The 13,516-nt window shown below is 36.9% G+C and overlaps 1 protein-coding gene across 2 annotated transcripts in view; it reads right to left on the reverse strand.

Annotated features, from left to right (window-relative positions):
* Nucleotides 1-253: 253 nt before the first annotated feature.
* PRPSAP1 (phosphoribosyl pyrophosphate synthetase associated protein 1) overlaps nt 254-13,516 on the reverse strand; it is a 32,164-nt gene continuing 18,901 nt past the window's right edge. For both annotated transcript variants that reach the window (XM_060764614.2, XM_060764613.2), the window contains 4 exons: nt 12,882-13,027; nt 9,023-9,093; nt 7,727-7,873; nt 254-5,900 (listed from right to left, as the gene is read on the reverse strand). In XM_060764614.2, the coding sequence (XP_060620597.1) occupies nt 5,742-5,900; nt 7,727-7,873; nt 9,023-9,093; nt 12,882-13,027 (523 nt within the window). In that variant the 3' untranslated portion in view covers nt 254-5,741. The remainder of the gene's footprint in view (nt 5,901-7,726; nt 7,874-9,022; nt 9,094-12,881; nt 13,028-13,516) is intronic.

Consider the following 13,516-nt stretch of genomic DNA (forward strand, 5'->3'; position numbering starts at 1 on the left):
ACATAACACGTAAGATGGGAAATTAAATAGATCTTGGATTCATTAGAGTATGAACAGTTAGAGAGCAGGATGGGTAGAGATTCAATTCTTCCTGAGTTTGAAGAGAAATGAGCTATTATTTAGGTTTCTCATATACAACACAGCTGATACACCCCAAATGATTCTCTTGAGGCCATCATGGGCTACCTGAAAATGAAAACTGAATTCAAGGAACACACTTGAAAACAAAGCTTCCGTGCCAAGGCTGAGAAAATAAAGTATCAATATATATCTTTATTAGCAGTCAGATTGTTATTCTATAATCCTCAGATTCTTAGCAGCATAGTAGTTGCAAACAGGTACTAACATGTGAGGTTGACAAATGGAAAATACAGAAGAGCTTCTTTCAGTCCACCTTGGTTTGGATGCTCAAAACTAACCAAATACATGGCAGAAGGCTTTTCTTACTGCCCACTGTGTTAACAGCAAGGTTCAAGAGATGTAAATAGCTTCACAGAGGTCGACGACTACAGGTTTATGATGAATGCGATATATTATCTTGTCTTCAAAATCCACTCATAAAAGGAGGCAGTCTTAATGGTGTGCACAAACGAAACATGTCTTGACAGTCCAGTCCAGAGACAGTATTACAACTCAAAACTGTGGAGAGTAACACATTTCATTTTATATGCTCTGATTAAACTATGTTCTGGTTCAGTAAAGAAGTATCCAGGTTCTGCTGGTCAAGATTTGGGTTAAATGGTTTTTCTTAAGGGCACTGAGGGCCTTTCTACATTATTGTTTGGGTGGGGAGGGAGCCTGACAATGAAGGGATACAACCCAAAGCTGGCAAAATTTACAGAGATTTTGATGGATCCAAATGTGCATTCACTTGCTATGTACAGTGCACACATCTTGCTTCAAGGGAGTGCTTGCCTCGTGAAGTTAGTGCATTTTCTAAACTCAGTAATTTCTATTTAGGGAGTACTATTCTTAACAATAGAGGTCTATTGCTTGCTGAAATATCTATTACAGGCACGGGCAAACTTTGGCCCTTTGGCTGAGGGGGAAAAAGAAGGGGCCTGAGGCCAGAAATTGTGGGAGTTGAAGTCCAAAATACCCGAAGGGACAAAGTTTGCCCGTGCCTGCTCTATTATGTCGGAAAGCTGCTGTGGAATGGATAGTTACAGCTATCATGAAAAGTTTTAGTTTTGGTTTTAAACATTTAACAGAATTCTTCAAAAGTTTTTGGTGCCATATTTTGTGATTCCAGGGCTAGAGGAGAACTTGGCTAGGCCCTCTTTGATGAAAGTGGCAAAATCCAGAAGGATATGTTGAGACCAGTTCAGATTTTTTTCTTCCATTTGGAGGCTACAGGTTGGAGAAAAGTTCACTGTTTTCAAGTGGAAATGGGATAGTAATCAGCAGTAATTAGCCAAAACAAAGCAAGACCAAAAATGTCACTGTTGTCAACAGATAATGGCTTGAGGGAGCAACAGATAAATTCGCAAAGGATCATTTGCTTTGCCTGATCATGCCTCAACAGCATGTGGTCCTGTGGTTTGGCCCACCTCTTTCTGAATCCTGGGTCCCATTTCCTGTGGTTTCAGTCTCTAGCAAATTAAAGTATAAATTACCTCCCCAACAACCAGTTTATGAGGATGGCTATTAACCTTAGAAAGGGATGTAGCAGCTGCACTCATAAATGGGTTTGTGGCATTACCCTGTTATTTTGATAAAAAGGCAAGGTCTAACTAAACAGAACAAAAGAGATGGAGAAGAGGAAAATGCTTCTGTTAATAAAATTTCAAAAAAAACCCAAAAACATTGGGAAAGCAGTTATGAATTTGAATACACTACATAAATAGCAAATTAAAAAGCTCTTTGCCATTTCAAAACATCATAATTATTACATTGGCAGAGTCCTTTTTACCTAACTCAAGGCTTGCCATTTCAGAACTGATTGTTGCTTAAAATAGGTCACAGATCATTTTTATGCTCATATTTAAAATTCGTCAAAAACACTAAGGTTGCTACCAAAAATAATGGAGTCATTTTAAAAAGCCAAAGACTGAATGAGTTTTGCAATATTCACAGATAATTATTAAATGCAAAGTCAGTGTCTCCCCAAAACTCTGAAATGGGAAAAATAAACAGTTCAAAACACAGCCATTTACTAGAGATAAGAGAAGAACTTCAGGGTGATGGACTGGAGATGCTTTACCCACATTAAGGCTGATAATATCAAAAGAAAGAATGCCTATGAATTCGCAGGTACTGGTTTCTATGAAGAAAACCCCTTAGTGGAAATAATACAATACCACAATTCCATTATTTAATGTTTCCATCACTTTCATCTATTCCAGCATAACTTGCTGTAGTCATAAGTCTCAAACAATTTTTCCTGCCAAACTATGTATAAGGAAGAGTAAATTTCAAAATATTGTTAGAAAAAAGTGGTAGGATGATGCATAGTAGAACATTTGTACTCTTCAACATACATATATGGTTTTGATCTCTGTAAAACAATCAAGTAATATCCAAAACTTGATAACGGCTTGAGAGGTTTTGGAGAGGTTCTCAAATGTCATCCATAGTTTAAGCATTTGGTTACAATCTGTTAGCACTTAAAGGCGCTCAAATCTGAACCCATGCTCATAAAAATGACTGATGGATTAAGCAAGGTAATTTTTTCTGTAATGTCCAGTATTTACAGTAAAATCACTGTGAACTTATGCATATTGCTTACATTAAATGCCTTCTTAAAGGGGTAAACACTTGCAAACTAGGATCTCTACAGTGAACAATGTCCTTCTGTCAAGATTTAACAGAACTATGCCAGTCAATATGAGGAGGGAAAAGGTAGTTAAGTTGTATTGTGTGTATTTTGGCATAAATAAACAAAGGACATTTCGCTTGTTGAACAGTCAATGCTTCCCCTGGACTGGCAGTACTTTTGTTTGTCCTTTCAATACGGAATGAAATACATATAAATGTACTTTAATGGGAAAGAACGATGCATGGTAACAGTGACAAATGAGTATTTTCTGTTTCTGCATGGTCCTTACAGACAGCTCCATGCATGTTTCTGAAAGCTTAGCATCTGAAGGAGACAGTCTGGGAGATATCAGTATCACAAGCTGTTCCTTGCTAATCAGTCTGAATGCTACACCATACTTGGCTCAGTTCTTACAATCACAAATGTGGATTAAAATTGCAATTCCACACTTAAGGCACTTAAACCCTATCTGTTTGTCGCAAGATGGCTACAAAGCTGGTGTAATGTTGCTGCAGTTCAGCATCCATTGCCACAACTGGTAGCATAGCAATGCTTAGATTATGGCTGCTGATTCAGATTAAGTTCAACTAATAATCCTTAGCTACATACTCGTTCACAAACTTTTGAAATTGGTTATTTATACCACCATAGAATCTCTCTCCAACCCTCCTCCCGCTTTCTTTTAGCGAGGGCATTTGGGAGCTCTCAAGATCTTGTAATCTATATTGTACACCACTTTAGATAATCCATATCAATGCTGTCTGTGGCAGTAATTGACTCACATTGCAAAACGCCAATTAGTGATGAGGTAATGAAGCCATTTATTTATAACCTGCCTAATACTGAGCACTGGCGACATGGAATTTAAGGCAAAAACACTTCATCACAAGAGAGAAAAAACTTTTCAGGATGTCTAGCTGCAATAACCGTAATCTGGTTTATTAAGAATAGGTCCTATGTAAAAGTCTGTGATAAGAACCTGTACAAATGACTGGCAATTATGAAGAGGTTAACAAGATGCATTGTATATCTTGTGTGCTTTTGACGCAGCACACACAGTGACAGCAAGCCCTTGAAAATAGTGTCTTCCCACTATTTCAGTCATTCCCGAAGATACTTTAAATTACTTTAAAAGGGCAGCTATGGAGCATTGAGGCTACAGGGAGCAGGGAAAGAAGTAGATTGAAAAACAAAATAAATTGTATTGCTGAAGAGGCCAAGAAGAAAGCAGAAAATAATCAAAACAAGAGATCTGAAGAGCTCTTAAGAAGACATATGCTCAGGAAAAGGCAAAATTTCACCAAATATCGTTTTTCTTCTTTCATTTCACCACCAAAATTGAGAAGGTTGGGGAAGCTGTCCTGATATAATTCTTCTGACAATTGATTTGTTGAAAAGATAGGGGAGTCTGGACACAGAATACTGAAGAAGAAACTGTGGCCAAGGGAATTTTGATCAAAGTTGGGCTGGATTGTGTTGAAGAGACTTCCTTTGAGGAGGCTGTTTCCCTCTCAATGGTAGCCCTGACTTTCCCTAGTGAGGGAGACAAGCAGGAACAGGTACTTCTGCAGGCTTAATTTACCCAATCTCATTGCCGACTGAGAGAGTACAAGGGCAGCTTTAATGTGTCAGCAGGCACATATTTTTAAAAATGGCATTTTAAATTATTTTGAGCAAAATGTAGTTGGTACAAACACTAGGCTGAACTGTTCTATTGTCACCATTTAAAAATACCCTCACATTTTAGAATGTGGGCTCTATCGTCATTTGGGGGAAATGTGTGACACCATTGCTCTCATATGTCTTATCTTATTTATGTATATAACGGACCAAGAGGTACTGATGTGACAACAAGGTCTATGGAGAGTAATGGGCAATTTCGCATACACAGCAAGGCTGTGGTGGAGGGCTATAGGAATTTTGAGAGTAGAACAACAGTGTCCTAAAGGCAAATACAAAAAGAATTCCAGCACTTCCAAGATAGCATAGCATGGACCTTCCCATATAAAGTTTTGCATGCCATCTTCATATAATAATTAAGAGATACTACAATGGCTGGCAAGCAAGTGAAAGCTCCACTTTAATTGTAACTGATAGAAGAGATAGTAATGTGTTGCTGACACAAAGATCCACAAAGGACCATTTTGCTAATTTAACTATTCTGCAACAGGGAGTACAGACGTGGAAGACACAGGAAAGTACTCCATGAATTTGTTCACACTTTCAGGACTGCATACCTTGATTTTGGGCCATGGGTGAACAGAAAGTGCCAGCAGAGGCAAATCTCAACAGACTAGCTTTACTTAATCTTTCCTCACAAAGTGTAGCAAGAGTCTGAAAAGTTCTATAATAGGCAGGATTGGAATTTATGGGTCTATAAATGGAAAGGTAGCTTTATTCTAGTTTCTGCTACAACTCTGGAACCATTTCACACACCATTCCTGTCAAAATTAACAAGGCTGCCATCAAATTACTCTAAATGGAGATGAAATCATAGAAGAAAGCTTTCAACACCTATGAGATTGCAAATGTCTCCCAAGATTACAGAAGGGCATTGCACATGCCAGCAATGTAGGAAAAGGACACGCTTTCTTCCAAAACAGCATGAGAACCTACATACCAGAACTATTTATTTCAGCTTCAAAATCCCAGTATGCCTCTCAGTTCATCCCCACCAAAGTTACTCTGTTGAAACACACTGGCTTGTTTAACAAGATCAAAAGGCCACCGTTTTCATCATTCGGACAAATTTAAAACACATTCTAATATCTATTTGCATCTTGACCCAACAACCCCCCTGGTAGCTGGATCAGAGAAATTTGGATATTCAGATTTCATGGTATCATTCCCTAAACACCCAGATCCATAATAAAACTGCCCCCCATCCCAAATAATAATATGCTATGGCACTGCTTCTTCATGCACATTTCCTTTTTTTCTTTTCGATTTGAGGAAACTAGATGGTAGAATGACAAAAAATAAACTAATCATCCATGGTAATATTGCGGAAGAGGTAAGCCATGGACTCTCCATTGTGGATTCGACGGATAGCTTCGGAGAGAATCAAACTGATATCCACAGTCTTTATCTTAGGACACTGCAGTTTCTGGACTTCATGGGGAACTGTATTGGTTACCACCACCTAGCAATGAGAGGAAAAGAAAACCAGTTATAAAATCTGGGTAAATCATCTATTTGGAGAAAATTCACAAGGGATAGAATTGGATTTCAAATATTCCAAAGGACACCAAATTCAGTGTGACTCCTAGGTTTCATAACACAAAAAGTTAGATTTTCAGATTGCTTAAGGCATTAGTATTTGACGTCCTCCTAGGATTGTGATAATTATTTCACAACTATAAGATTAATAGTGAAAAACCTTGTAGAAAAAGGTGCTGAAAGAAGATTTACGTAGTTAATAATGGCTTGTGAAAATTCCTTTGCACTGCAAGCTAAGGAATGTATATGTCCAAAGCTACCTTTCAGTCAAGAGCAAGAACTTTAAGAAGCACATTCAGAGAATAAAAAGGTGAATACTGCATAAATAATAGTGTGAAATGTACAAAAACATACAGTAAAAACGGTGAATTTCACCCATGTTTCATATCAAGGGTAAGCAACTTGTAGGTGGTGGACCACAGCTCCAACCTTAAACAAAAGGTCAAATGCTTCAACACCATCAGCAAGACAAGATGATGAGTTGCTCCTTCATCAAAACATTTTTCATCTAGCAACAGATTCAGACAACCCGCTTCTCTCAAGTCAGCAAAGACTTTGTTGTCAATGGGAAAATTCACTAGCACTGGGCTAGGGGAAACAACACTAACATCCAATATCCATTCATGTGGCAAAAAAGTAACAATTTAACTAGAAAGAACACCTATATTGGGACAAATGAGGGATAAAAATAAATTTAATGTAATATAATCAAAGAGCAGCCAGGGGAGTCTCATACATGTTCTCCAGAATTCAAGATCAATGAAGTTGCATAAGAGCCATTTTACTTAAAAGAGGACTAAAATGACTAAGAAAATTCTTATGTAATTTGACCCGATAAGACAACATGCAGCACTGTAGATTGTTTAAAGGTTAATTTGCAGCTTTCAGCTTAATTTTTAAATTTTGAAGGCAAAAGATAAAATGGAACCGCCATTCTTTGTTTTTCTCTGGGGCACAGCAACAATTCAGCAGTAAGCTTCCAATACATTGCTCCTCTGCTTGCCAGTATTCACACCAAAAAAGGAGATCAGGAAACATGACAGCACCACATTCCTCTCAGTGGAGAAAAACATTATGGTCAGAAAAACGAAGATATCAAAACAAGTCACTGGGATAGCATATCATAACATAGCACAGCACAGCACAGCATTCCTATGGGTTTGGATCATGACCAATCTGCTTTGGGCAGTCCCACTGATGGGTCAAATGAGTTATGACTAACATAAGTCCCACTGATTTCAAGGGAGCTGCTCTTATCATGATGATACCTGGATTCAATTCATAGTCTGGGAATATGAAGTGCTGAACTATGGCATTTTGATAAATAAACCATGCATAGTGTGAAGAGATGTGAGCAGACATAACATAGCTGCATAACGGATTTTCTTCAGAAAAGGAAACCCCAGGCGATACTCTTTTTGGAATACTTTGTTTCAACTTCACAATTATTCTTCTAGAGTGACACATGGATGAAATGTGTCCTACAAAAATTGCTTATGATAAAGGAACCTTCTCTCTTGCTGCAAGCGCCTGCAATGAGAAGGACAGAAAGAGGAAGGTGCAAACAGAAACCAGACTGGCTTGTTGTTTCCATACTGAATACCTGCAACAGTCCTGTATCCACACATAATATATGTGTGCAACTGACAGGGCTGCATCCATAATATGATATTTTAGAACAAAAAAGAACACATCATTATCTACTGGCAGGAGGGTGAAAGACTAATATCTGCAACTATAGGGACCTGCCTCATCAATGGACGACTCTTCAATCAAACGTGGGGCATCTGCAGATAAGAGCCCGTGAGTGGCCATGATGAAGATCTTATAAGCACCACGCTCTTTCAGGATTTCTGCAGCTGCCACAAAGCTTTCCACGTCATCAATTATGTCATCCTGAAAAGCAAAGAAAATCCCAATTAAAAACTAGAAGTTACTAATACTCTCACAGGCTATGTTTGTAAATTCTGAATCATTAGAAGATGCCTTAGTGTGCATTTAATGTTACAGATGAAAATTTTTAGTATGCTGCCAATAAGTAATTTAGCAGCAGCTATGTTGTATCAGAATGTTGTGAAATTACAAACTCGAAAATTGTTACACTGAATTAATATATATCCTTGGAACCAATATTTCTCACAAATGTGTCTGAAGAAAACAAACAAGAAAGATACTTTGTTGTAACAGACTGTCCAGTGACTGAAAACATCTCTGAACAAACAAAAGTTACTTTAAATGCTCCGCTGGTGTCAGATATCTTTCTTCCAAAGATAGGTACTAACTGGCAGCAACTGTCTGGAAAACACACTTAGTATCTCACAATATGTCTTGTGAAAAGATTGACATATTTCCCCTTAGGACATTTTCATGCTGTGGTAAGCCAAGCAGGTAAACAGAGCACCTTAATATCAGTCATGGGGAACAGTGGGGAACCTGCACAGACTTCAGTACCTTTGCCATTTCAATGGGAGGTTGTGAAATGCTAGAACTACGTAATTGGTCTTTGCTGGAAGAGCAGTTCAAAATCTGTCACTTGCCTCCCACAAGGGGATCATAGGGAATTCACTGACACAAAAGGCAGCATGAACAAATACAATGTCAGTTTGGCATGGCTAAGAAGTCTAATTCCTATATGGTGGAAGAATCAGTTCTTAAAATGGGAGGGTTACAATACTCTGAGTCTCTTGTCTATAGGACCAATATATCATTCTAACATAAACTGGGGAACAAGAACGATGTTATCATTTATTAGGATTTGGCTCTTTTTACACATTTAATCAAATGAGATTTCAGAAATCTACATCAGGGTAATATAATAGATACTGGAATGCAATGTCCTTATTCAATTAAGTATGAAAAAAGTGAAACATTTTTCCAGGATCCAGGGTAACCGTTTAATGTTCCAGTAGAAACAATCAACTGATGACTTGTAGCCCAGAACTGAAATCCTATCTACATGCAGGTATAAATAATTCAAAGAGATGAAACTCAGAAAAAACAACCAAACCAAAAACCATTCACTCTTCTGGCTTTATTGTTCCTTACCACAATGATGGCAATTCTACCTCCAACATCTCCAACTACTGTTATTGGTGGTTTCTCTTTGGCCATCATCACTAATGGGGGAAAAAACCAACAAAATCTTAGCACCAGAGTTTATTGAATGCCATATATATTCACTTTTCATGCTTTACAAATTCATGCTCAGTGCACTCTTCATATTCAGCATAACGACACTAATTCATTTTGAGTTCCCTAAAAAATGGTGCAAAGAATACAACTAAATAATCTTTCAGCAAGGAACAATTATAATCCTCTGTTCATTACAACAATTTATGAATTAATGGTATGAAACTACCAACATTTTGAGAAGCATTTGTTTTCTATGAGACCTATATAATTGAATATTTATGTGGAGAGAGTTGGAATCATCCAGATATACTTCAGATTCTCTGCAAATGGCACCATATCAGTAAATATCATCACAATTACAATCTTTGTAAATATCATTACAAAGTTTAAAACACAGCAAGGTCAGATGCTCTTGTTATCGAACTTTTTCTCTAAATCTGCAGCAAGACCTGAGGAAAGTTCATTGATAGGAGTTATATATAAAAACTGGCACAAACAATACACCGTAACTATCAAATGTGAAGAAGAATCCAGCCATTTAGTAAAGGATCTGATTTTGTGATGCCCTCAAACTGACTTTCCTCAACACTGCAGGTCAAGCATTTATGTGGATACCCTAAATACTCAACAGGTCCTTGATGTGAATTCTCTACTCCCATCTTGCCAATGCACTGAGGCAGTGAGTGTGAAAGAAGCTTCTTTTTATGTTGAAGATGAAGACAGGAGTCTATAACTCTATATGTATTACTTTGTAGTAATTTCCATCATGTTCCATGAGTTTTCCTTCCCACTAAATGCTTAACTCACAGCCTAAGCTAAAATGGCATCAGAGGTTGTATAACAACGTCACAATTACCTACCATTGTTGGTTTAACATTAATTTTGTCTAGGTAATAGCAAAAACCCCTTTCTGGAGGAACTGAATTCCAAATTCAATTGCTAATCTCAACTAGAATAGATCAACTGAATTGGTGGGATTTAATGTAAGCCTTAACATAGTAGTCAGCCACAGATTTAGTTGGGTCTTGCAATTGGATTTACTCTTATGCGGGAGAATGCCTCAACCAGGACAGACAACTCTGAAAGATGTAAAGGCCATTTTTTTGCCCTGGAGCCCTCTAAAGCCACAAGTAGTTCCTCAAATGCTATCCTCCCAGGAAGTGGTGGAAAATGCATGTGTGGTTATGAAAAGTAGACATTTTTCAAATGCAAAATAGTGCAGGGAGCCCTACAATAAATTCACTAGGTTTCCAGAAAAAGCAATTCATTTTTTTTTTGCCAGAAAAAGGATGTTAAAAGACTTGAAAAAGTAGTCATGGGACAACATTGGGTCTTAAGCCCACACTTTACCGAAATCTGTCCTAAAGGAAGATTTGTGGCTTCCAGCATTAAAATACAAGACACCTAATAAAATGTAAAAGAGAAAATAAACTTTTTCAAAGAACAGTGACGTCAGTTAAGTAGAAATTCCACTCTATTTGACTTGTATATCTTGCTTCAACAAACAATCTCCTATTGCTATAAACAGTTACAATTAAATTTCATCTCAAAGCCATTCTGTAATGGAGATTATAATACTACTACTGCTACTATTAATTACTTCTGACTTATTAAAGTGTGCACTTAAAAAACAACAACGAAGGACACATTAGTCAAGGGCACAGACCTACCCGGTTTAGAAAGTTTCTTTCTTTTACTTGAACAATTATTTCTAAAGAAAAAAGAAACAAGCCTTTGTTCACCTAACCTTAAAGGAAAAAAATTACATTTCTCTAAGAGGAGGTAGAATTAAATTCTAGAGTCAATCTGGCTAGTTTCTTTCCTTTCCAGCTTATTTCAAAATAGTAACAAGATACCTTGTAAAAAGAAATTCCTAAACACTTCGCCCTAAAGGCAAAGTAAAAACCTGGTTTTGGGATCCAGCTTTTGGAGAATACTGTAGTGCAATAACTGATTTGGAATATGTACAATGACTATGGAACGTCTTTGGACTATGATTATGGATGGTGTGATTTATATTGAATGCAATATTTTTAAACATTTTAAATGCTTAATATGTATTAATTTTTCTTTTAATGTTACTGGACTAGTATGTTTTTTAAGACACTGAATAATTGCCTTTATGTAAGCTGCCTTGAGTCCCCATCTGGGTAGAAAAAGGCAGGGTATAAATAGGGTAAATAAATAAAGAATTTTATGAAGACAATTTAGGTTTAAAAAATTAGGAATGCAGATTTTATCTGCATGGAGTAAATTTATAACACAGCTATTTCCACAAACATAACAAAGGCATTGTTAAAGATGTAAGATGATTATAATAATTATAGAGAGATAATGTAATGTCTTTATGGGATTTTACAATATTTACAACTTTCAATATAGTATTTAAAGTATTTTATAAAGTTACAATTCCAACTGGGTATAGCCCACCCATACTAGTTATTCAAAAATATGAGATATTACCAATGATGAACTCTCATGAACTCTCTCGCTAAGTTAGTTCATGAGACAAATTGCTGGTTCTTGAAGAGTCAGGGAAATGTGATAGACCAGTAATCTTTTTTCATGATATCAGGGATGTCATTACTACAGTGGGAAAAGCAGTCCATGAACCATGAGCTTCTGGTCCGTAGAAAGTCACCAGGTCTTCCAAATCAGACAATTTAAGCACCACTGGAGTGATATAATAAACACATATGGAAGCTACATTTCCAAACAAGTTGAGGCTTCAATTTTTCAAAACCAAGAAAGGTGAGTAATAGTTCCTAGTTACTTTTAAATTATTATTAAAAGGGCATTTTGAAATACCTTTTATTAGAATGTTTCATTTATGCTATTGTCTTATCAAATCTAAAGTGTTTTTTTAAAAAATAAACATAACAGTAACAACAAAGTGATTGAACAAAGCATGTTGTTTGACGTTAACAGTAAAGCATTAGTTTTGGGTGCTATGACATTGGCTAGAATATAAATTACTTTTAAGGTAACATCCCAAGCTCTGGCTCAAACCACCTCTTCCACCTGTGCATCTAATAAGTGAAGAGAAGACTGGACCCAAGAATCCTGCACCTTATTTTTAGAAATATTACACTGCCTCTCCTCCAATTGGATTTCAAGATAGTACACAAAGATACAAATAAAATTATTTATTAAAAACGTAGTACAATAAATATCTTCACAGGTGATTGACAGATTGCGCTCAGATAGCAGAAAACTAAAACTGAGATAGCACAATATACACCGTAAGCTTTTGCTCTGTCGTCTCCAGTCAAAAGAGAAATCTGTATCTCTAAAAATCGCTTGAAAATTGGTTCGAAAGGTTTGCACCAATAAAGTAAATTCACTCTTGCTCACTACAGTATTCTTGAAATGTGGTTTATAACACCCTTATTGATTACAAAAACAAGCAAAGAGCTTAACTAGTGTCTTTTTCTTACCATTTCTGCTTTTCTAAATGAATAAAACTATTATTTTTATATATGAGGGAGCCATGTGAAATGGTATATCTCTTTCCTTTTCAACTGGAATTATGTCTTAGGGTACTTAATTGCTCAGCTATTTGCTAGCAAAGGTATCAGATAACCTCACTGTGTATGTCATGCCCAATTTTAAAATGCTGAGCTTGTCTGGGAAGTAATCTGCCTTAAGACTGCTAGTACACAATCTGATAAAGTTTGCTGCTTTAGCAGAGAATTTAGGAGAACTCTCACAGAGGAGCATCTTACCTAACAAACTAAACAAAAATAAAGACAGTAAAAGACACGCAACGTACAGGGCAGCTCCAGACCAGTGTGCAATGTTGTGTTTTTTACTGTTGGAGGTGAGTGTCGCCCATCATCCATGTCTTGCTCCGTGCATTGCGCCTCCCCGTGGATGACTGCCAGTCCCAGCCGCAGCCGCTCAGCATAAGACTGGGCCCTACACAAACATAACAGCCTGTTAGTGGTATGAAAGCCCTTCCATTTGGAAAAGTTCTCTGCTCTGCCTATTTCCAGTGCTTGATTTAAACAAAATCCAACCAAGGAAAGGAACTTTCAGACTTATGTGTTTGCTTTTCAACAACAGGAATTGGTGGATAAATCTTATCACTTTTTTGTTATTGCCTTTTCACTTTTTTTCAGAAAAAGAACCCCAAAGCGCATTTGATTCTTGCTACCTTAATAGGACAGCAAGATGCTATTTACTGTAGAGGAACAGCACACACAGGAATAATGTCCAAAGCATTTCAGATAAGAGATACTCAGTCTACTATATGAGGAAAATATATTCACATACCTAACAAAATCAGTCCCACCTCCACCTCCCCTCTTTTTTCAAATTATCTGTTGGCATTAGATAAAACAAAATAAACCGACAAGGTGAAGAAAACCAAAGTAAACCCAAACCAAAGTGATTAATATTGCAAAC

The sequence above is a fragment of the Anolis sagrei genome, chromosome 2 (genome assembly GCF_037176765.1).
Source record: "Anolis sagrei isolate rAnoSag1 chromosome 2, rAnoSag1.mat, whole genome shotgun sequence".
NCBI classification, from domain to species: Eukaryota; Metazoa; Chordata; class Lepidosauria; order Squamata; family Dactyloidae; genus Anolis; species Anolis sagrei.